Raw genomic sequence first — 23,484 nt, 5'->3', positions numbered from 1 at the left:
TAACTCAATTGCCTTCTATTCTGAGGGGGCAGATAGAGTTCCAGGGATATTCCTGGGAATGCCCTCTTAAAGCTGTATCCTCTCAGAGCCAAAATCAGTGGAGTTTCATGAACAAGACCTGCTCTCGTTTTCAGTTCTTATTGGAGAATGATGTATGAGGAACTTAGGCATGTTATCAGGTGATTGTCAGATGTCAAATTTATCTTTGGAGGAAAAGGTGGATGTCTGTCCTCCAGTCCCATCTGTATTCCAGTCTGAACTGGGTCCTTTTAGGAAGTATAGGGTTTTTATTATGAAATATGTTGTAAGTTTCTATTTATTTGTAATAATGTGAAGTGTAAATTTGTTAATTAAGGGTGGGAGCAGAGGCTCACACCTGTAATCATAACACTCTGGGAGGTCAAGACGGAGTTCAGGAGTTCAAAACCAGTTTGAGCAAGAGCAAGACCCCATCTCTACTAAAAATAGAAAAACTATCTGGGTGTTGTAGTGGGCACTTGTAGGCCCAGCTACTTGGGAAGCTGAGGCAAAAGGATCACGTGAGTCCAGGAGTTTGAGGTGGCTGTGAGCTATAATGACATGGCACTCTACCCAGGACATCAGAGTGAGAGAGTCTCATAGATAGATAAAGTAAAATTGTAATTAAGCTCTGTTTCTTCTTTGGGAAAATCTGAATGATATCTAGGACTTCAGAGAAAATTTGCTGAAAGAGTTGGGCTTGGGCTTGCATCTTGAACTATCTTGATCATTTCCAAATTTAGAGTTTCATAGTCATCATTCTTCTGCAAAATAGCATTGGGTTTGGAAGAGAATCAAAGGAATCACACTTTTAAAAAGGGAGACCTGAGAGCCCTATTTCTGTTAAGAAACCTCTATAACCAGCTCTAGGCAGGGGTTATAGCTAATGTTTATTTAATATGTACTGTGTGCCAGGAATTTAGTATATGTTATTTAACTTCTGTCACCTTCCATCATTGTACAGATGAGGAAACCAAGGTTAGCTTGAGCAGCTACAGAGACCAACTAAGAAACTCTTTCTTGACGAGGCTCTTTGTAACTGTTTTATATGTACTATTTTGTATATTTTAATTGCTTTATTTTAATAACATTGTCCTTTAAAACCTTCCAACTACTTGATGTTTGTTGATGGTGGGAGTGGGTTCCTGACTGATGGTCAGGAAATGGCAGTGGCCAAACCAGAACCCGAGAAGATAGTAGATCTGGGGCAGAGTAGACCCCTGTAGGGCTGAAATTTGGGGGCCATCATCTTTTAGTCTTGACAACTACAGGTGACATGGTATTAATTCAGGATAGTTAGGTCCATCCATTAAAACACACAAACTGCAGAGAAAAAAGGGGATTTTTTAATTGTATTTTTGAAAACCATATCGAAGAGATAATAGTTGTGAAATTATTTTGCAGAGTATAAAAGAATTGAAAGAGCCATAGAAATCTGGCATTTTAAATTAACTGAAAGTAACCCTCCTTATTTGACAAATGAAAACACTGAGGCCCAGAGAGATAGAGTGCTATGAAGCTACCCAGTTAGTAAAGAATACAGATGGAAGGAGCCAGAGATACGCTGCTGTCTCTGTCAGCCGGGCAGCCATTAGTACATCAGGGGCATTAGATACAAACAATAACAAGAAGAGAATCCATCTGTGCAACAGACATTCATTGAGTAAAGTTTATCGTGGAGTATACCGAAGATGAATCGGATCCTTATCTTTTAAGAAAAACAGGTTGACTTTAAACTGTGCTTGAGAAATGATCTGGTGGAAAGCCATCAGAAGCTACCGACCGAAGCTGGCATCGTGGGGGGGGGGGTTTGTGGTACTTGCTAAGAACGAGTAAGAAATGGTCATGGATTTTATGAATCAGTTCTTTTGGTTGGGAGAAGGAACATTTATGTCCTCTTGAATTAAAGGAGTTAAACGTGTATTATTCCGGGTAGGCTAACTGCTGTAACAGATTACTCCCAAATCTCAGTGGCCATGTACCTTTATTTACAAAATGTTTATTACAAAATTTTACAAAATATTCTCTGTGTGTTTGCCACCTCCTTGTGAAATTTTGTAATGAATATTTTGTAAATAAAAGTACATTTAGCTACAGTTTCCCATTTTCCCTGTATGTGGTGACTTTATGGGCAACTTCGGGGCACTCTGCATAAAGGTTTATTATTCCCTCCCATCTCTACCTCGTCGTTCAGAGACCTGAGGCTACTGCCATCTAGGGGCTCCATCATTCTCTGCATTCAGCTAGCAGATGAGGGAAGAAAGACGAAGGATGGTTTTAGGGGAGGTTTCATGGGCCAGCCCTGGAAGTGATGTAGGTCACGTCTTCCCACATTTCATTGTCCATGGAGTTATAGCCTCAGTCATAGGCTACAACTAACTGCCAGGGAGGTTAGAAATGTTAGCTGTGCCCAACAGGAAAGGTAAACTCCCAGGTTAACAGATCATCTGAAAGCATTCTTAGTTACCCATTATAAACGGTTTCATTAGCACCTACCGCCCCCAAATGGCATATTTCCTGTGGTTGGTCCCCCTAGGATCGGTACCTCAACTGAGTAACAGCAGAGTCCTTTATAAATATCCTTTGTTGTTGTTTTCCTTTCACTGGTTCTACCTCTGATGTATGAGATTTTCCAAACCCTGTAGAACTATAGCCTAAGGCCAACTGACTATCTCTAAACAAGTATCTATAATCAAACTAAGGTATTATTACCACAGAAGTAGAAAGTGCATAATTACATTATAGAGGAAATTTGCTCTTTTCACTTCCCTGGAATTATAAACATTGTGTACAGCTGGAGCCAGGAGGTGGTTGCCATAACAACCATGGAAAAGCTAAAAATAGCCTCTTTCATACTGTATTGCTTAAGGTGGAATTACGACATGTTATGGCGTTTCAGGGCAGGTAATTCTCTTTCATGTACTAAATGTTTGCAAACTTTCTTCAACAAAGCAATATTTGTGTAAGAATTTGAATTGCTGATTCTAATTATATACCTAACCCCTGTGTTCCAGGATTCTTTTCTGACATAGAAATCTATTTTGATATATTTCTCAGTCTTCTTGAAAGTCTGTTAGAGAACTGTCTGTACAGTTTCAGTATTTAAGCTTAAAAATAAAAAAATAATTGACCCTCCAAGAGCATGCTTATGCGCTGCCCGATATGAAGTGGAAATATGGGAAGAATTGAGTAGTCTTTTTTGCACATTCTCCCTTGCCTGCCTCGAAATTCTGTATACAGTTAGCTGTTCATACTAAGATCGACCCTGTGGTTCCAGGTCCTCACACTTTCTCCCTCTCTTCTTTTTTCTTTCTTCTTCTTCTTTTTTTTTTGCAGTTTTGGCCGGGGCCGGGTTTGAACCCGCCACCTCCCATATGTGGGGCCGGCGCCCTACTCCTTTGAGCCACAGGCTCCGCCCCTCCCCTCCCTCGCTTCTTCTCACCTGCAGTGCAGGGTAGTGATGAGGTTCCTGAGGAAGGCAGAAATCAATGACTTATTTCAAAGGAGAGCTATTACTTCCTCTGTGACAATGGTATCTTTATAGTGGTGTGGGCAAGGGCATTGCAACAGTCTGATACAATGGTGGAGCATTTATAAATAAAGTCTTAACTTTTTTTTTTTAAGCCAGGTGACAATTAGGAAAAGTCTTACTGGGAATTTCACAGGTCTGGGGAATTTTATCAGAGAGCATAGCTGCAGGAAGCTATAAATGTAAGGCGTCGGATTTTATAGAATTGGGTGAGTTTAATGTTTGGCTTGTCAGGAGACTAGTCAGTACAGATAATTCATTTATATGAAAAACTGCTTATCAGCAATTGGTGTTTTCTGCTTTGTTTTTTGCAGTATTTAAATCTTTATAGAACCTCAGTAATTTGTACTACTGAAACACCATTGTGTGCTATTAACACAAGTAAGCAGTATGATGAATTAAGAATATACTACTTATTTATTTGGATATTTGTCATAACAAACTAGGAAATAAGCTGAAGTGTGAGCAACTGAGTCTTCGTTATAGAACTTCAGCAAAAAATTCTTAATATACTTTCCGATCTTAGAATTGTTCCCCCTCAGAAAAAGAGAGATTAGCCCAGGTTTGGTTTTATGTTTGTTTCTGAGTGCAATTAAGCGCAGACCATCTTGCCCTTCTGCTTCATATAACAGAGTTGTCATGAGTCTGGCTGTGCCATGGAAACTGGTTTGACGTCACTAATTCTGTTTAGATGGAGGATTAGAGCTAGACAATGTGGTTGATTTTTAAAGGCAAGTCCTTTGTGCCTCACAGCCCTGAATGTTCAGACCCAATTCTACATAAACAGTAGATACTGTATACAGTACAAGAATCCAGGCAGTTTATATTAGTGTGTTATTTATGATTCAGACAAAGCTAAGTTAAATATTATTATCCTTGGAAAGAAAGCATTAGAGAATTTTATGCTGTTGTGTGTGTGGATATGGGAGGAAGGTTTTGCTTGACAAATCTGTGTGCTTCATGGGAGGACAGAGGTTTGTAGAGGGGCTGTTCTCCATCATTCTGGTATAGTTAGAAATGCTATTATCTTATTTACCTAGGTCTAGTACATTCTTATGCTATCTCCTTTGTTAGTCTTAGATGTTTTAATGTATTTTAGAGTGCAAATGCTGTGTTTTGTATAAAGTGCCCTAAAATCCTGACTTTTTACTACTTCTAAGTAGCTCTACCCCCTAGAAATCAGGGTGGGTAGAACACTTAAGAAACGAGGATCTCAGTTGTCTCAAGGAGCAAACAAATAAAGGTGCATGACTGTGTTCAAGTGCGACATATTGGATCATTCTGTATTATTTTTGAAAATGGGAAAGAAACCTCTATTGTCTTTAGATGACTTTCCTGTGTTGATGTCATTGCTTTGATGAGTGGTTTTTTTTTTTTTTTTTTTTGTAGAGACAGAGTCTCACTCCATGGCCCTCGGTAGAGTGCCGTGGCCTCTCCAGCTCACAGCAACCTCCAACTCCTGGGCTTAAGCGATTCTCTTGCCTCAGCCTCCAGAGTAGCTGGGACTACAGGCGCCCGCCACAACGCCCGGCCATTTCTTGGTTGCAGTTTGGCCAGGGTCGGGTTCGAACCCACCACCCTCGGTATATGGGGCTGGCGCCCTACCGACTGAGCCACAGGCGCCGCCCTGATGAGTGAAGTTTTAAGATTCTGTTTTGATGAGGTCAAGATTTAATTTTTAAATGTATTTGATAGCATTAAACTTTAACTTTTAAAGACTTAAAGTACATTCCATTTGTGAGGAATAAAATAAAAAATGTAAGATTTTTGTTCCAAGGCACATACAACCACCCCAGCTAATTTGAGTATAATGGAGCATAGAGTCCAGCTGATAAAACCAGTCCTGGCAGGCTGCAAGTTCAATGAGAAGCATCACCTTCTAGAAGCATCTACTTCAAACTGGCTTGTTCTTCACTTGATCTCAGCGAGTTAAGACATAGCAATTCCTGGTTATGTGAGAATGGATTAAAATAAAACACTGCCCATACCTCTAAGGATGCTAGGGTTAACTTGTCAGGATTTGGGGTTACTTCCCAGAAAGCATTTTGTGTTGCCTAAGATACAATAGCTCTCTCGGCTTCCACTTGATTGGGATCTGCTGCCAGGGCGAAGGTGATACTTCCAAAATATTGTAAATATATTTCTCTCCCACTTTTCACAAGACTTACTGAGATATATTTCACATACCATAAAATCTGTTCCTTTGAAGTGTATGCATTAGTGGTTTTTAGTGTATTTACACAGCTGTGTGTCTCCAAAGTCTAATTTTAGAACATATTCTGCACCCCAAAAAAGATAAAGGTACTTTAAAAATCCTGATTTAATATGGTATTAAAAGTCTTCTGTAACAAAAGTGGATTTTATGGAAGGAATTGCTCACAAATATAGATAAAATGAAATGACTAGATAGTCATTGCTAATTCACCAATTGTTTTCTTAGAGAGGTTGAGTTCTAATTCCTAATACAAGCTCTTATTTTAAAAAAGAAAAGCCTTTTCTTTTTCTGAGAGAGACACAAAAAAAACAAGATTTTAATCCATTGGCTACTTATTTTCAACTTTCTTCATAACCCTAATATTTTTAAATTTTAAGTATGGTTTCTATCACAAACATGTTAATGCCTTTCATTCTCAGGAAAGTATGTATTACTAATAAAGACTTTTGCTTTAAAAAACAAAAACAAAAAAACCCCCAAACAACAACTTGTTTCCAGTGACACACATTAAGCTGAGGATCCAGACTTCCCTTTGATGGTTGAAGTGGCATCTCGCCTGGAGGCTGGCAGATGGAATGGGTGACCTTTGGGGATTATTTCTTTTCAGATTTATGTCTAAAATAACTTAAATGCCATTTAATCATGTTTCTTTTATTATTTTGCATAAAAGGGGGCTATATACTGTAGTTCCTTTTTTAATGCTGAAAAAAAAATAGGCCTCGGGGGAGTAAATTCAGACAAAGAACAATGAGCAATTGGGATGGAGGAAAGTGGGTGGACGGATCAGTATTGCAGTAGCTGCAGAATGGGAGCCCTCTGAGAAGAGGGGTTGGCAGTTCTGACATTCTGAGACTGTAATCCCATACTTTACCTAACCTAACCTATATGTGCTTACTAACAGCTGATATGTCCATAGCATTTCTTTTCTCAATCCAATATTCATTTACTTGTACAATTAGTAATTCCTGGTAACTTTCTGACTTTTCACTTTCATTGTCTCTAAAAATTACAATAGAAACTGGCAAAAGTATACAATTTGATGAGCTATAGAGTTGCACAGTTTTAGAGTCAATTCTTTGTTTGGTGTCTGGATGTCTACAACCCAGAGAAGGTAGGAGGGCAGGAGATAGCCATTCACTGATCGCTACAAGGTTTTATTGAGCATCTGTTCGTTACATGCTCAGTACAGAGTGTTTGCTGTTAGTTATGTCCAGAAACTTTTGATTTTGTTGAGGGGGAGAAAATGTTTATACACATAGAATGATTAAATACTATAGCAAGGTAATCTGTGATGAGGAGATAAACAAAGGTGCATACAAGGAATATAACAGTATCTCTAAGCGAAAGGACCAGAAAAGACCTCAGAGGGAAGCAATCGAATTGAGGAGACTGGAAATCTGATCTGGTCATGGCCTGGATTTCAAGACTGGGACATGAGCTAATCGTAAAGAGCTATTTTTAGTTGATTGAATTATGCCTCATTCACTGACCGAGCAGATCACACACTGATGAAAGGCAGGGAGAGACTTGTGTTAGAAAAATAGCCGTGTTATTCTGTTTCGAATAATGATACTGTATGTCTCAGTCTTTAATTCATAAGCTGTGTATATGTTTTCATTCCTTTTACTTAATACATTTCCCTTTTAGATCGAAAGGGGCAATTCTGAATATCTCATCTGGCTCTGGCATGTTACCAGTTCCACTGCTGACCATCTACTCTGCAACCAAGGTGAGCAAAGTTCTGGTAAATCCTGCCCATATAAGGATGAGGAATTTTTTTCAGTCTGAGAAATTAATGTGGATTTCACTTTCTGGCAGTTTTCCAATGGCCCGAGAAGAGAGGGAAAAAAACCCACACGGGATATCAGATTCACAGGTGCTGTTTATTCCCAGAACTGGCCTAGGCCAGTTAGCTCATTCATTTAGACCATGATATAATGACTCAGGTTAGAAATCTGATACATGAATGGGTCCACGTCACACAACATAGAACTAAGTCAGCTCATAAATGTACGTAGCAGGCACAAAATAGACTCGGTGAGAGTGTAAACATTCTGTCACATCCAGAATTCATAGATATTCATTGTTGCTTTGGGGATGAGAGGAGAATCTTCCAGAACTCTTGGTAAGATGTCATAATTTCATACGCCATCATCATTCATCTCTCCACATTACTACTAGGGAAATAATTTAGAATACATCTGCTACTGCCTGCAGGTCAGCAGGATCATCTGCAGATACGTTGTTGACGTATGGAATATATGTCTGAAGGAAAAATGACCATTCAGATGTTTAAATTAAGCAAGCTTTTAGGGAAAAATAAAAAATATATGTACAATAAGAACATGCAATATGTAATGGAAAGAAAACGCCTATCTTCTTTTTCATTTGACCAGTCAGTACTATCTTTTGAAAAAGCTTCCCCCCCCACCTCGCCCCCCAAGTGCTGCTATCCACTTGTTTTGTCCGTGGAACGTACTGTAGGCATGTTTAAAATGGATGCCATGTCTTCTTAAAGGGATTGGTGAACTCCCAGTTTCTTATCAGTTGTGCTCCATGGACACAAGACTATTACCAAGTGAGACGATATGCAGTCATTGTTGATAATTTGCATTTCAAGCCTAAGGTTGAGTCCATGTTTGAAAAACGGCACACTGTGTTCTCCTGTGTTATCAGGAGATGGGCTGTCACGTTTGCCTCTACACTTCCTGAATCCTGCCATCCCCAAAAACCGAGAGAATGCTTACTCTTTTCTTTTTAGCAACAACAAAATCCCCATAGAACAGAGTTAAACAGAAGTTTGAGTGGAAGTAGAAGAAATGCACCCTTTATTATATAAGATAAATATTTTTTCCTTGGAAAATAATTTTCTGGTTTGAAAAAATGGACAAAAAGAAGCTTTTCCAGTTAAATCAAAATTTGGTCTGAATATTATATTTGGTCTGTTGGTGTAAATGGAAAGGTTAAAAAAGTGAATATTGGGCGGCGCCCGTGGCTCAGTCGGTAAGGCGCTGGCCCCATATACCGAGGGTGGCGGGTTCAAACCCGGCCCCGGCCAAACTGCAACCAAAAAATAGCCGGGCGTTGTGGCGGGCGCCTGTGGTCCCAACTACTCGGGAGGCTGAGGCAAGAGAATCGCTTAAGCCCAGGAGTTGGAGGTTGCTGTGAGCTGTGTGAGGCCACGGCACTCTACCGAGGGCCTTAAAGTGAGACTCTGTCTCTACAAAAAAAAAAAAAAAAAAAGTGAATATTATATTTGATCATATAATACTTCATTTACTGCTAGATAAAAATAATTTGAGATTTTGAGGTGTTTTTTAAGGTCTCTTCTGCATGTGAAATAGAAAAATGATTAGAAATGATAGCATTAAATGGTTAGTTTATTATTTTCTTTGTTTCCATGGCTACAACTCAAGCAAATTGATGTAATGTGTGTTTTCTTGTCACTCCCACCACCCTCCCAGGCTTTTGTAGATTTCTTTTCCCGGTGCCTTCATGAGGAGTATGGGAGCAAAGGCATCTTTGTGCAGGTGAGTGGGGTTTGTTTCAGTTAAGTATCCCTGTTTTTGTGTGGTATCCAGAGCAACTGTTGCTGTCTTGGCAACGAAAAAAAAAAATCACCTTTCTAAGTAAGTGAATGTGACGTTAGCACATCATTAAAGGCATGTTTTTTTTTTTTTCTTTTATGCACTTAAGTCTAGATTTAAAAAAATTAATCTCTAGAATTTTAAGTGGGGATACCTAAAGTAGAACTAAATATAGTATAAATAACTGAGGCATCATTATTTTAAGTTCTTATGCTTTTATTTCAAGACACACAGACCATCAATATCTCTTTTTTTAATTGTGTTAAAATATACATAACTAAAATTTGCCATTTTAGTTACTTTTCAGCATAGTTCAGGGATGTAAAGTGCGTTCACATTATTGTGCACCCATTGCCACTGTCCATCTCCATAACATTTTTCATCTTCTAAAACTAAAACTCTGTACCCATTAAACACTAACTCCCCATTTCCTCCTCCGTCTAGTCCCTGGCAACCGCTGTTCTATTTTTCTATGAATTCGATTACTTTTAGTACCCCCAATGAGTGGAATCATACAATATTTGACCTTGTACTTCACGTGTCTTCAAGGTTCCATATTGAAGGATGTGAGAATTTTCTTCCTTTTTAAAGCCTCATAAAATTCCACTGTGTGTGTGTGTGTATGGGTAGACGCAAAGTTCATGAGCAATTTACTATTTAAACTATTTTAAGTTGCACACAAACTTTATGGCCACCCTGTATACACACCACCTTCCCTTCCCCTGTGTTCGGGCCAGGTGGACGTTGTGGTGTCCAGTATGTGCTCTGCTCTGTACTGTATAGATCCACAACTGGCTCTTCTGCTGACGTCCCTTTCCTCAACTTCTCTGCAAATCTACTCACTGTGTTTCCTCCCAGCCTTGTTTGCACCTGAGCCTTATGACTCCTGTCCACCTTTCAAAGCTCAGGCCACCATTCACTTGCCCTGGGAAACTTTCTTTCAGCCCCGTGGCACATTTGATCATGCCTTTCCTTTTCTCATTAGAGTTTATTATATTGATGCCTGCTACTCTCTGGCCATTCCTTCTTCCCCTTCCTCCACGTATTCTTGAGAACAGGGCCATTTATCTTGTTTGTCTCTGTGTTGCTAATGGCACATGTCATTCTGAACACAATGGAGACCTGCATTTTGCACGGCATCACCAAAGATTCTGGTGGAGCACAGTCATGCTGTGCAGTGTTTAGGCTTTTTGAGCCTCTTCTGTTGATCCCATATACTCCTGGTCTTCAATTCTCACCCTCTCTATCTGAATGGCTTCTAGACTAATGCTGTGTAGCCAAATTTAATTTTTTATATAATCTCTGGAAGGAAAGCTATCTCTTTAGGTTTACCTCCATGCAAATGTACATCAGATCATTCTTTTCGGGGAGGAAGAGAGTATGTTTTTCAAGTTTTAGATTGTTTTGTATTACTTCCTTATTAATATTTTTCCTTCCTCTTCTCTACTTATCTTTCCCTCAACTTTTTTTTATTTTTAACTTTTTATAAGAGTATTTAAAAATGTCCTTTAAGCTGGGCGCGGTAGCTCATGCTTGTAATCCTAGCACTTTGGGAGGCTGAGGCGGGTGGATTGCCTGAGCTCACAGGTTCGAGACCAGCCTGAGCCAGAGCGAGACCCTGCCTCTAAAAATAGGTGGGTGGGCTCAGCTTCTGTAGCTCAAGCAGCTAGGGCGCTAGCCACATACACCAAAGCTGGCGGGTTTGGCAGCCTGGGCCTGCCAAACAACAATGACAACTACAACCAAAAAATAGCCAGGCGCCTGTAGTCCCACTACTTGGGAGGCTGAGGCAAGAGAATCACTTGAGCCCAGGGGTTAGAGGTTGCTGTGAGCTATGACGCTACGGCACTCTACAAAAGGCAACAGAGACTCTGCCTCAAAAAAATATATATATTTTATTTTCTTTAAGAGTTCAGATTTGCCATCTCGGTGCCTGTAGTGGTTACGGTGCCAGCCACATACACCGAGGCTGGAGGGTTTGAGCCCCAACCGGGCTAGCTAAAACAACAATGACAACTGCAACAGAAAATAGCCAGGCGTTGTGGCAGACACCTGTAGTCCCAGCCACTTGGGAGGCTGAGGCAAAAGAATCTCTTAAGCCCAGGAGTTTGAGGTTGCTGAGAGCTATGATGCCACGGCACTCTGCCGAGGGCAACATACTAAGACTGTCTCAAAAAAAAAAAAAAAGCAAATTTGCCAATATATAAGCATTTCCTGTAAATGCAAATAAATGTAGCAATAAGTTGATGTAAATGTCCCGGGGGGTGATTTTGGGCCTGATAGACTCTGTCTATTGATTTTGAACAGAGGATAAGAAGCACATTCTCCAACAAACCTAGTGTGTTCCGTTGATGAGGACTATTTATTCTCATTATTACTTTATAATTAAAGTCTAGTCAAAAGAAAACTCTGCTTAAGTCATTCAAAGAGCAAACTCCCCAGTAATCTGACCAGCTGGGTAGTGGGCCCTACTCCCAGGCTGCTTCTGTCTGCCCTGTACTCCTTAATGATTAATACTGAGCAAGTAGGAAGTGGCTAAGACTAAATGTTCAAACTATACCTCTTGCACTCTTATTCTACAGAACGCTCATAAGCTTTCTTGATTAAAACAAAAAACATTTTTATTTAGAAATAATTTCAAATCTGTGGAAAGTGACAAGAGTAAAAATCCTATAAAGAGCACTCTAATAGCCTTTCCTTTTAGGTTCATTTATTGTTAGCATTTTACCATATTCATCTTAAATTGAGGAATAAGTTACATATATCATGGTCCTTCACCGCTAAATACTTGAGTGTGTATTTCCGAATAATAAGGATGTTCTCGCATATAACCACAATACAGTCACCAACTCAGATTTAATACGGATAGAATATTTTTATCTAATGTCTGATCTGTGCCTGATTTTTGACCCTATAATAGTCTTTATAGAATTTTTGGCCCTCCAGTTACAAATTCAACTTAGGATTAGATGTTATATTTAGTTGTTCTGTTTTTTTCTGTTTCCTTTAATCTGGAATATAACCCCAGCCTTTCTTTGTCTTTTATGACATTGACATTTTTGAAGAGCATAGTTCTCCTCCCTGGCCCTTTTTCATTACATATTCCTCATGTAGGATTTCATCTGCTGCTGCTTCATGGTGAGATTCAGGTTTTGTTTTCCTGGCCAGAATATTACATACACGGCATCTTGTCCTTCTCTAGGCATCACGTCAGGAGACACTCAGATCCATCTGCCCCTTCCTGGTGGTGGTGATTCTGGTTCTCCAGTCAAGGTGTAACCCGGTTTTTCTGTGGTGCAGTTAATTCTTGTTTTCTCTCCACTAATAAGCAGTCTGTGGGGCAACACTCAAACTATGCAGACACCCTGATCCCTATCATAATTTCTCCTACATTTAGCCTCTAATGGTGTTTCCTCATAAACCTGCCTTTTTAAGAGGTTTTCATTGCCAAAGAATTCATGAAGCCCTGCCTGGATAGTCAGTCATTTCAAAGCAAAAAGTTGCAGCTACAACATGGTCAGTTTCCCCATTCGAGGCTGTGGATTATGCAGACCCCACTGGTTACCATGTACACAGAGGCTGTGAAGAAAGGACACTGAGCTTGGAGTCAGCAAACCAAGACTGGAGCTCTGCTGGCACCATTCAGTTATCATATCAAGTACAGAGAGTTACTTTATTACTTTGAGCCTTAATCTCCTTTCTGGCAAGTGGAATAAATGATGGGGCATATATAAACATGCTGCCAACTGGGAAATGATGTGTAAATGTGAAGAAGAGGAGGAAGAAACTTGTATTTATTGGATATCTATGGTATGCCTCATGTTTTCACCTAGGTTGTTAATCTCATTTGAGATCTGTGTTAACCTAGTCCCATTTTACAAATGGGAGGGTAAGGATCCAGAGGGGTCGTAATTTGCTTACGATCAGTTCAGTTTACTAAACAGCTGCTTACTCTTTGCTAGGTTCTTAGCTAGCCAGTGAGGAAACAAAAGCAAGTAAAACACAGGCCAGGGGGCAGCTCATACCTGTAATCCTAGCACTACGGGAGGCCGAGGTAAGAGGATCCCTTAAGCTCAGGAGTCGGGAGACCAGCCTGAGCAAGAGTGGTACCTCATCTCTACTAAAAACAGAAGAAGTAGCTAGGCATTGTGGAGAATGCCTGTAGTTTCAGCTACTCAGGAGGCTGAGGCAGAAGGATTGCTCGAACCTAGGAGTTCAAGGTTGCTGTGAGATAGGCTATTGCCACAGCACTCTAGCCCAGGGCAACAGAGTGAGACTCTGGGTCAAAATAAATAAATAAATAAGATAAAATAAAATTAAATGGCTAATTAAAGCACACACACAGACAGGCCAGGCATGGTGGCTCATGCCTGTAATCCTAGTGCTTTGGGAGGCTGGGAGTTTTAGACCAGCCTAGGCAACATAGCAAGACCTGTCTGTACAAAAGAAAATTTTTTTTTGTTTTAATAACTGGGCTTGATAGTGCACAGCGGTACTCTCTGGGAAGGCTGAGAGATGGATTGCTTGAGCCCAGGAGTTTGTGGCTGCAGTGAGCTCTTATTGCACCATTGCATGCTATCCTGAGCAATAGTGTGAGACCCTGTCTCTTTATAAAAGAGAAAGACAGTTTCTGTCCTCAAAGCACACAAAGAGAGAAGACAGATATTTCAATATTATACCAACAGTGAGTCCGAAACTAAAGGTATATATCATGTTTCACATTTCTTTAGTCAAAAAATATCTAGAAGGTACCTAAGAGTCTAGCAGTTGAGGATACAGTGGCATAAAAGAGTCCCTACTGTGGTTGAATTTACATTGAAAAGGAGGGAGGCAGACAATAAACAAGTAAATAAATACGAGAAGAAGATGAATTTTTACAATGATAACCGCTAATAAAACTAAAGGAGGTTAATATGTGCAGGCATGTGGGGAAATGTAGGGGATGCACTGAGCGGGGCTTGTGACCTGGGTTTGAGTAACTCCCAAGCCTGTGCTCTCTGAGCTGTGCCCTCTTGTTTCTCATGGAGGTGTGGCTCTGTGCCCTGCAGTTATTCTCCTTTGGCCTGGACCAAAGGACATGCCAGGTCTCTGGTCATTTGTCAACTGAAAGCATCTCCTAGGGTTTACTTTACCTGACTCTACCAGAGTGGGGATGCGAGTAGAGCTCACCTAGAGAGGGCAGTGTAGGTTTCAGCTGCCCCACAATGAATATTACAATACTCCATTTACAATTGAACTTAACATCATGAAGAAATCCTCTAGGCCTCATTCCCTTAAGTTACTACCTTCCAGTGTTTTTGTTCTCCTTAGTGATGAGAGTTGGTGGTTTTGTTAATTCAGTAAATGTCATTTTTAATCAGAACAGATTTGGGTTAATTTGTGAAATCTACAAAACAGGAAAAACTGTGATAAGGGAGAAAACAAAATTCAAGGATTTTTTTTTTTTTTTTAAATGAAAGATGGTATTTCTGTCTGTGTTATTGCTTAGAGTAATCACATAGCTCTATTGGGCTTCAAAGAGCTAGAAAGCTAACTATCGAGAAATGTCTACTGGGAGTAAAAATATAAGTCTCCATCCATTCTTCTTGTTAATTGCCAGTGGAAATAAAAGGAGGTAACAGAGCATGTCTTGAGTGCAAATGGAGTCTAAATAGAGAATCCTAAAGCAATATAAAGATTCTCACTGGAAATATTCATTTTTTGGTCAACTGTACCAACTTTGAGAAGTTGCTTAAGAATAGTAAAATTAGTCTTTTGGGGATAATTGGACTCAGACTCCCTCTAACCTGGTGAATCCATGGTTTTGTTAGTGATAATGTCTTTTTTCTTGGCCCTTTACAACAGTGCAAGACCTAAAAACTTCAGAGGTCCTTCCAAATTATTAAATCATATCCAGGGCTAACCTGTCCAGATGGTCACTTCAACAGTCAGAAAATGGAAATGGAAAATGGCCATTCTTACACCTCTTACAGAATATAAAAATTAAGCCAAGTTTTTCTTTCCAAATTCATTCTGAAAATATAAATGCTAGAAAACTTACAAAATGATAGCTAAGACATCCTAGAGTTCAAACTCCATACTTTTAACTGACTGTATTCTGTATTCTATTTAATTCTCATAATAGTGTGATGAGGAAGATGCTGTATCCCCCTGTTGCAGAGGAAGACACTAAGGCTCAGTCATTGAGCACCTTACTCAAGATCACACAGCTAGTAAGTGGTCAGGCTGGAATTTGAGTCCTGGTTGCCCTTTTCCCTATTAGCCTACCTGTTTTCTCACATCCCAGATTTAATCCTTCAGGATTAACGAACTGACTTTAGTTAATACTTGAAGTACATCCACTATCTGACCTCTTATGACCTCCACGGCAGCCACTATGGTCTGAGCCACCATTCTAGCTTGTCCTAGACATTTTGCAGCATCTCCTTTGCTGGTGTCCATAGTCCCATCCTGGCTTATAACCTTTCCAGTCTACTTAAAGCAGCCAAAATTATCTCTTTAAACCCAAGAGAAATATTCATTTCTCTTTGAAATGAAATCTAGTTATTTCACCCCTCTTCTTAAAATTCTCCCATGGCTTCTTACCCCTTACAGAGTGAAGCCTTGAGTTCTTATGGCCATGATGTGCCGATTTCAAACTTGCACGTTACCTTGCTCCCTCCCTACCCAGCTACTTCTGTGGCCCCCCTGTAGTTACAGAAACACCCTGAGCACACTTTCACCTCAGGGCCTTTGCACCTGCTATTCCTTCTGTCCAAAAGGCTCTTCTCCCAACCCAGATATCCTTTTGGCTAGCTCCCTCCTTCTTTGCTTATATGTCACACATCAGAGGGGGCTTTTTTTTGATCAACTCAACTGTAGAAGTAACCTCTGTCACCTCTGTCCTTTACCCAGATTTATTTTTCTTCTTTCTTTTTATCATCACCTGCCAATATTGCATGCCTTTTTTATTATTTGTTTGTGGTCCATGTGCCCCTACTAAACTCTCTGTGAGATTAGGGACTCTGTTTTTATTCACAGCTGTATTCCCAGGGCCTAAAACGTTCTAGCTGGTGCTTAGGAAATAATCTGTTGTTGAATGAATGCTTTTTGTAAGATTGCACTGTTTTTCCTTTTGTTCCTTGAATATTAATACAAATTTCACATATATGGAGGTTAGGTCATTTCTAGGATCATTGGTCAGCCCGCATTTTGGACTTAGGTGCTAAGATTTATGCCTATTATTTTTATAGGGCCTTTTTTCACTGCTGTGTAACCAGGGATCTCTGTGCCACCAGAACAATTGCTTTTTTTCTAACATTTCCTAGACCAGGGGTCCTCAAACTGCGGCCCGCAGGCCACATGAGGCGGTGTGATTGTATTTGTTCCTGTTTTGTTTTTTTACTTCAAAATAAGATATGTGCAGTGTGCATAGGAATTTGTTCATAGTTTGCTTTTCTTTTCTTTTTTTTTTTTTATTGTTGGGGATTCATCGAGGGTACAATAAGCCAGGTTACACTGATTGCAATTGTTAGGTAAAGTCCCTCTTGCAATCATGTCTTGCCCCCATAAAGTGTGACACACACCAAGGCCCCACCCCCCTCATCGTTTTTTTTTTAAACTATAGTCCGGCCTCCAACAGTCTGAGGGACAGTGAATTGGCCCCCTGTTTAAAAAGTTTGAGGACGCCTGTTCTAGACAGTCTTAGGGTGTCTACCAATTAGATAATGAAGAGCCTTTTTGTGGAAAAGCTCATTTCATGGTCTGCAAATAAAGTAATGCAGACTCCAAAACTAGAATATATGTGTATAATTATTCAGATTTGGGAGAGGATATTAGGTCCTGAAACAGTAAATGAATACTCAGATTTAAGAAAGTAAAATTTCTCTAATATACTTTATAGGACCCCCAACCTCTGCCTTAAGAATGTGTGCTGCCTACATTGGTGAATTTAACACTCAGATTAGACACCATGTCTAGAATCCCACACTAAACAAATAGAATGGGGTCTGGTGTCTTATGGATATACATTTTCCCAAATGATTGTCTTTTTCTTTAGCTTTTCTGCCCATATATAAATTGAGAATGCATGTTTAGAACACAGATGTCTATACATGAAGGATGCTCTACTATGTGAAATTCTAAGGTTCATTGATTCTTAAAAACCCACCATACAGGTTTGGGCACACTTCTTCCCATTACTCCCTGGCGTTCTTGTTCTGACTCAAGACCCCCTAAATTGTTTTATGAAGTCCAGATATATAAGCAAGATGCTCCAGTGGGTGTGAAAAAAGATACAAAGTTGTTTCCAGTGATTTTTTTCTTTTTTAAACAGGCTGAACAAGAACAAAGCACCAACAGCTTTGTTTTATGGCCTAATTAATTACAGTAGAACCTCCATAGTTGACCACCTCCCTACATTGACCACGTCCTTAAGTTGACCTGATTTCCATAGACTAGGCATGCACCACAGGTACGTATCATTAGGCCTAGTCCCTTATGTTGACCACCTCCATATATTGGCCAGTTTGTTACAGTCCCTTGGGTGGTCAGCTTATAGAGGTTCTGGGACTAGGCCACTTGCCTACATCGGCAGCTGTCAAGGTCAGGTTGTTTCTGATCTGGCAATATTTGTGAAGGCAATTTGTTGAACATGAGTAAACTTTTAAAATTTGTTCTGCCCAAAATGCTTCCTATGAAAGTATGGCTGTCTTTATCTGTTTCTATAAAGCTTTCCTGAGTAAGCAGGAGAAATGGATTTATTAACACTGGTTGGGTTTTATTTAACAGTTTAAGGTTGTACCTAGATGACTACAATATTTCTTTACATCTAGGATGTGCCTAAATGACTAAAATGTTCCTTTTTAAATTCTTAGCAAGTAGCAAGATGTATACATTTGTTATTTGTTTAAATAGGGTTAGGGTTAAGGTTCAGAGTATCTAAAATTTTGGCTAAAATTTTCATATTATTAACTTCCTGGTGTAATTAATTTTCTGGACCATAGTAGTGGAAAGGAACCCCAATGCTAATTTAGTGCCGTCTATGATGAAGTGTTCTTTTCCTGCCTCATTCAGGAGATGTTCCTTTTACCCCTAATGTGTCCAGGTACTGTACTAAGCACTGATAGTATAGTGGTGAATAAGACCCTGTCTTCACTGTGTTCTAGAAACTGAGACCATTCAGTGATTTGATTTAGTTTTCTGTATAATTTTGCCTCCATCCTTCCGCCACTTCACACATTTCTGACTTTTGAACCAGACCGAGCTACTTGGGAGTTCCCTGAAAACATCATGCCGTTCGTTCTCCGTCTCCTTGTCTTGGCTCCTGCTGTTCCCTTATTTGTTTACCTGGCAAACTCTTCCACTTCATTTAAGACTAAGCTGAAAAGCTATTTCATCTCTGCATCCTTCACATTCTCTGCCAGGCCTTGATTTTAAACCATTATGAAAATAAATACCCTTTCCAGAATAGGATTTACATCTATTAGCTGGAAAAACATGAGTGATTTGGAATTCTGAGAGTACGCCTCTCTTCTCCCCACCTCCAGAGCCAGGGGCTTCTCTAGACTGTCCAGGGTTTAGCTGAACGATGACTTAACTTATGGCACCATCAAGTGGTTCAGTCAGACAGTGCAACTTAATCCTGGAAGATCGAAGAGTCCATCTTATACCACATACAGATTAAGAGAAGGAAAAGGATGGAAGAAAGAAACAAAGAATCATAACACAATTGAAAAGTATAATGATCATGCCATCTCTAGCTCAAGAAGTTCAAAACTTTATAATACTTAGGAGGATTGTGATCTATATATAGAAATGGTTTTTTAATCTTTACTTTTTTTGTGACTTTTAAACCCGAGTTGTAGAGATGACTTACTTACGTTTCTTCGTTATTTGAGGCCAGAGTACATGTGTGTACTCTGTTTTGCTTTGTTTGCTGTTCTGCTTTGCTTGATGAACAAACTTTTCCCTACCCATTGTGAGAGCCTCACTGAACTCTGCATTTCACACTTCGTATACGCTGAGATCTATCTTTGGTCTGTGCTTTCATTACTATATCCTTGTAGCAAGATGGTTTTAAAATTAAAGATCTTTTTGACAAAAACAAACAAACAAACTTTGCTTCCAAAGCGAGGGATAAATGTTTAGTGGTCATTTCAATAAACAAATTTTCAGAAATCCGAGGCTTCCTAATTAAAGTTGGCCTAGGTATTAGAGTTCGTTTGCTTAGTGAAGTTCGTTTGCTTAGTGTGGCTTTGAGCCTGTGACGAAGGGAACCATGAAAGGCAGAGGATGACAGTAGCTTTAGGCTCTTGGGTTCTTGGTTCTAACTGGCAAGCTGAAGTTTCAACCCACCTGTCAAGAGGGTAGGTTGTATTCCTTGACTCTTAGTTGGAGTGGGAAGAATACAAAACAAAAAATTACCAAAACCCACACATGCACGATAGTCCAAAGAGATTGCTGCTCATTCTAGGTCTCAGAAGAACAGAAATCCATCATGTAGAACAAATCTCAATTTCCTTTCTGCCTCTAGCAGTGAACTTTTTCATTTTGACGACCATGTATTAGAACCAAACCTCTTCTCTAATAGAATTATCATTGTAATTTATGTTCTTTCCTTTCACACATGTGCGATAAACAGAATATATTCACTCTTCAATGAACTACCATGCCCAGGCTATATCAGACCACAGAAGAAGCCTCTCATATAATGACTCAGGATTCGTTGTAATAGTATTTCCTTATATAGCAAGGCCTTAGAAACTGGTTCTTGTTATGATGTCCAGGCTGGTCTCAAACTCCTGGACATCATCTTGCTTCAGCCTCCCAAAGTGCTGAGATGATAGGAGTGAGCCAAACAGTGATACCCAACCTGTTTCCATACTGTCTCCTACTCAAGAAGAAAAAAAGGGAGGTGGTTCTATCTTATCGATAGCAACGTTTCTAAAACGAGGAAGGAGCAAGAATGGTAAGTAACTAGGGAAGAAAAAGAGTAGCCCAAGGCTGAGCAAATGTCTGTTTTAGAAAGACAAGATGATAGAACAAGCTTTATGAAGTATAAACTGTGGAGAAAATTAGTAGCATCTCCTCCTTGGTGTTTCTATATCATTGTTCAGCTTAGTCAGGATAGAAAGGGTATCCTAGCTTGAAATGTTCTCTAGATTTCTATTTAATGCATTTTTTCAAGGTTCAAAAGGTGTATTTCTGCTGTATGTGTGAGAGACAGCGTTCCCTCTGTCGTTGGGGAGGGAGGGCAGTGGCGTCATCATAGCTCACTGTACCCTCAGGCTCCAGGGCTCGGGCAGTCCTCCTGCTTCAGCCTCTCAAGTAGCTGGGCTACAGGGTTATACCAACATGGCTGGTGAATCTTTTTCTATATTTTGTGGAGATGGGGTCTCATTCTCGCTCAGGCTGGTCTCTTGTACTCCTGAGCTCAAGAAAAACCCCTGCCTCAGTGCTAGGATTACAGACCTGAGTCACCACACCAAGCCTATTTCTTTCTTTATTTATCTTTTTTTCCAGTTTTTGCCCAGGGCCGGGTTTGAACCCACCACCTCCGGTATATGGGACCGACGCCCTATTCCTTTGAGCCACAGATGCCGCCCCACCAAGCCTATTTCTACTTATTTTTAGTACTTTTCCCATTCTCAAATTCTGATTTATTGATTGATTGATTGGTTACAATTTGTGTGATGCTGTCATGTGTTCTGTCAAGCCGGGTTTAGAGAGATGCTTCTCTTGCTCTAAAGATACAAATTTTAGATTTCCTGTGAATGTTTATACCACTAAGAGCAGTCACACACGTGTGAGTTCTGAGTTAGTGGCCTTCCTAATCAGTGGCATGTTTTCTTTGGGGGGCTGTTACCTTTCTAGAGCGTCCTGCCATTCTTCGTAGCCACAAAATTGGCTAAAATCAGAAAGCCAACTTTGGATAAACCCTCTTCGGAGACATTTGTGAAGTCTGCAATTAAAACAGTAGGATTGCAATCCCGGACCAATGGATACCCAATCCATTCTCTTATGGTATGTAGATTTTTAAGTCCCAAATCAGTACTTTTGGTTTGGAGTTTTCTTTCCCACTGAATCACAACATAGTATGTGATTTGTCAGCATATATACATTATCTGGACATACTAACAAGACATCAATGCTTTATTTTAAACTGTACACCCAAACTTTAAGATCTACCCATAAAAAAAACTATCCATAAATAAAGCAACGGTACCATTAAAACATTAAGTCATCCTTCAATTTAGCCCAAATTATAAGCTATAATTACATCTCTCCCTTTCTTCCCCTCTAGGGCTTGGTATTCTCAATCCTGCCTCCTTGGATTTATTACAAGATAACTATAAGTTTCAACAAGTCCACACGGGCTCTCTATCTGAAGAAAACCAAGAAGAACTAAGCACTGATAACCATACTGAGTAACTGGGTCAGATGCTCTAGCCTGTGCCTATTCACTGCATGGCACTCCAGCGGTCTTTAAAGTCTATACTTGTCATTTTAGTAGTTCTAAAACTAACATGCCTAAATATTGTCTTAATTGGGAGGAAAACAGAAGTTGTTTTTAGGAGTTTCTGACATTTATTCTGGCTACTACTAGGAGTAATTTTGACGTTTAACATAAATGCTTATATCAAATGAATATAGAATTAATACTACCAAAAAAACTTAATAGGAAGAAACATGATTATAGTAAATCATGGAATAAGAGAGTCCAAAATAAAACTCAACAGTTTTACCTGGTCCATAATGCCAATGATCATTGTATTTTCTCTGAAACTGATTATAAAAAGCAATGTCTAGATATCCTTTTTTTGTTTTTAATACTTTGAAGGAATGGAGATTGATTTGCTTATGGCACACTGCAATTCACAAATAGCTCTATAAAGTTTTATAAAAGTATACTCCAATTTATACATTTATATGGAACTTTTCTTTCTCAAAGTAGCTAATGACATAAAAATAATTGTGAAATATAGACTTATTTCTGATACATGAAGCCCTACTATGCTTTCCTGTAATGCATTTTTCTTCTCACTTTAAATATATGTAAATACCAAAAGCTATGCGGCATGATATATAAAGGTAAACGAACCACAGTGTACATGGAGACTGGCAGCCATCTCTGATGTCACTGAAACTCTGACCCAGGAGAGTAGCCTGCTTAGACCTCTAGTCTTCTTTGTTTCTTCACTGAACCAATATTGCTCACAAATGTACCACAGGCTATTCCTATAAAAGTAATGATATCATTGAAATGAGATGCTATTTAAATTGGTACCCATTAGGCACTGTTATAATTAGTTTTTTTCTTAATTAAATCATAGCTGTGTACATTAATGCAATCATGGGGTACAATGTGCTGGTTTTATATACAATTTGAAATATTTTCATCTAACTTGTTAACATAGTCTTCATCGCATTTTCTTAGTTATTGTGTTAAGACATTTATATTCTACATTTAGTAAATTTCACATGTACCCTTGTAAGATGCACCATAGCTGTGGTCCCAATAATTACCCTCCCTCCAACCATCTTCCCCCCTCCCCTCCCTTTCTCCTTTTCCCATATTCTTGGGCTATAATTGGGTTATGGCCTTCACATGAAAGCTATAATTTAGTTTCATAGTAGGTCTGAGTACATTGGATACTTTTTCTTCCATTCTTGAGATACTTTGCTAAGAAGAATACGTTCCAGCTCCATCCATGTAAACATGAAAGAGGTATAGTCTCCATCTTTCTTTAAGGCTGCATAATATTCCATGGTGTACATATACCATGATTTATTAATCCATTCGTGGGTCGAGGGGCACTTGGGTATCTTCCATGACTTAGCAATTATGAGTTGGGATGCAATAAACATTTTGGTACAAATATCTTTGTTATAATGTGATTTTTTGGTCTTCTGGGTATATACCTATAGCAGAGGAATTATAGGATCGAATGGCAGTCTATTTTTAGTTCTCTAAGTGTTCTCCAAACATCTTTCCAAAAGGAACGTATTAGTTTGCCTTCCCACCAGCAGCAGTGTAGAAGTGTTCCCTTTTCTCCACATCTACACCAACATCTCTGGTTTTGGGATTTTGTGATGTGGGCTAATCTTACTGGAGTTAGATGATATCTCAAAGTAGTTTGATTTGCATTACTCTG

General features: G+C 39.4%; 1 protein-coding gene across 1 annotated transcript in view; it reads left to right on the top strand.

Annotated features, from left to right (window-relative positions):
- HSD17B12 (hydroxysteroid 17-beta dehydrogenase 12) overlaps positions 1 to 23,212 on the top strand; it is a 155,249-nt gene extending 132,037 nt beyond the window's left edge. Inside the window, exons 8-11 of the mRNA XM_053561268.1 lie at positions 7,410 to 7,491; positions 9,227 to 9,292; positions 21,203 to 21,352; positions 21,633 to 23,212. Coding sequence (XP_053417243.1) covers positions 7,410 to 7,491; positions 9,227 to 9,292; positions 21,203 to 21,352; positions 21,633 to 21,737 — 403 coding nt within the window. The 3' untranslated portion in view covers positions 21,738 to 23,212. The remainder of the gene's footprint in view (positions 1 to 7,409; positions 7,492 to 9,226; positions 9,293 to 21,202; positions 21,353 to 21,632) is intronic.
- Positions 23,213 to 23,484: the final 272 nt, after the last annotated feature.

The sequence above is a fragment of the Nycticebus coucang genome, chromosome 14, assembly GCF_027406575.1.
Source record: "Nycticebus coucang isolate mNycCou1 chromosome 14, mNycCou1.pri, whole genome shotgun sequence".
Taxonomy (NCBI): Eukaryota; Metazoa; Chordata; class Mammalia; order Primates; family Lorisidae; genus Nycticebus; species Nycticebus coucang.
The sequence above is the reverse complement of the archived record's forward strand: the minus strand, read 5'-3'. Positions and strand labels throughout refer to the sequence as shown.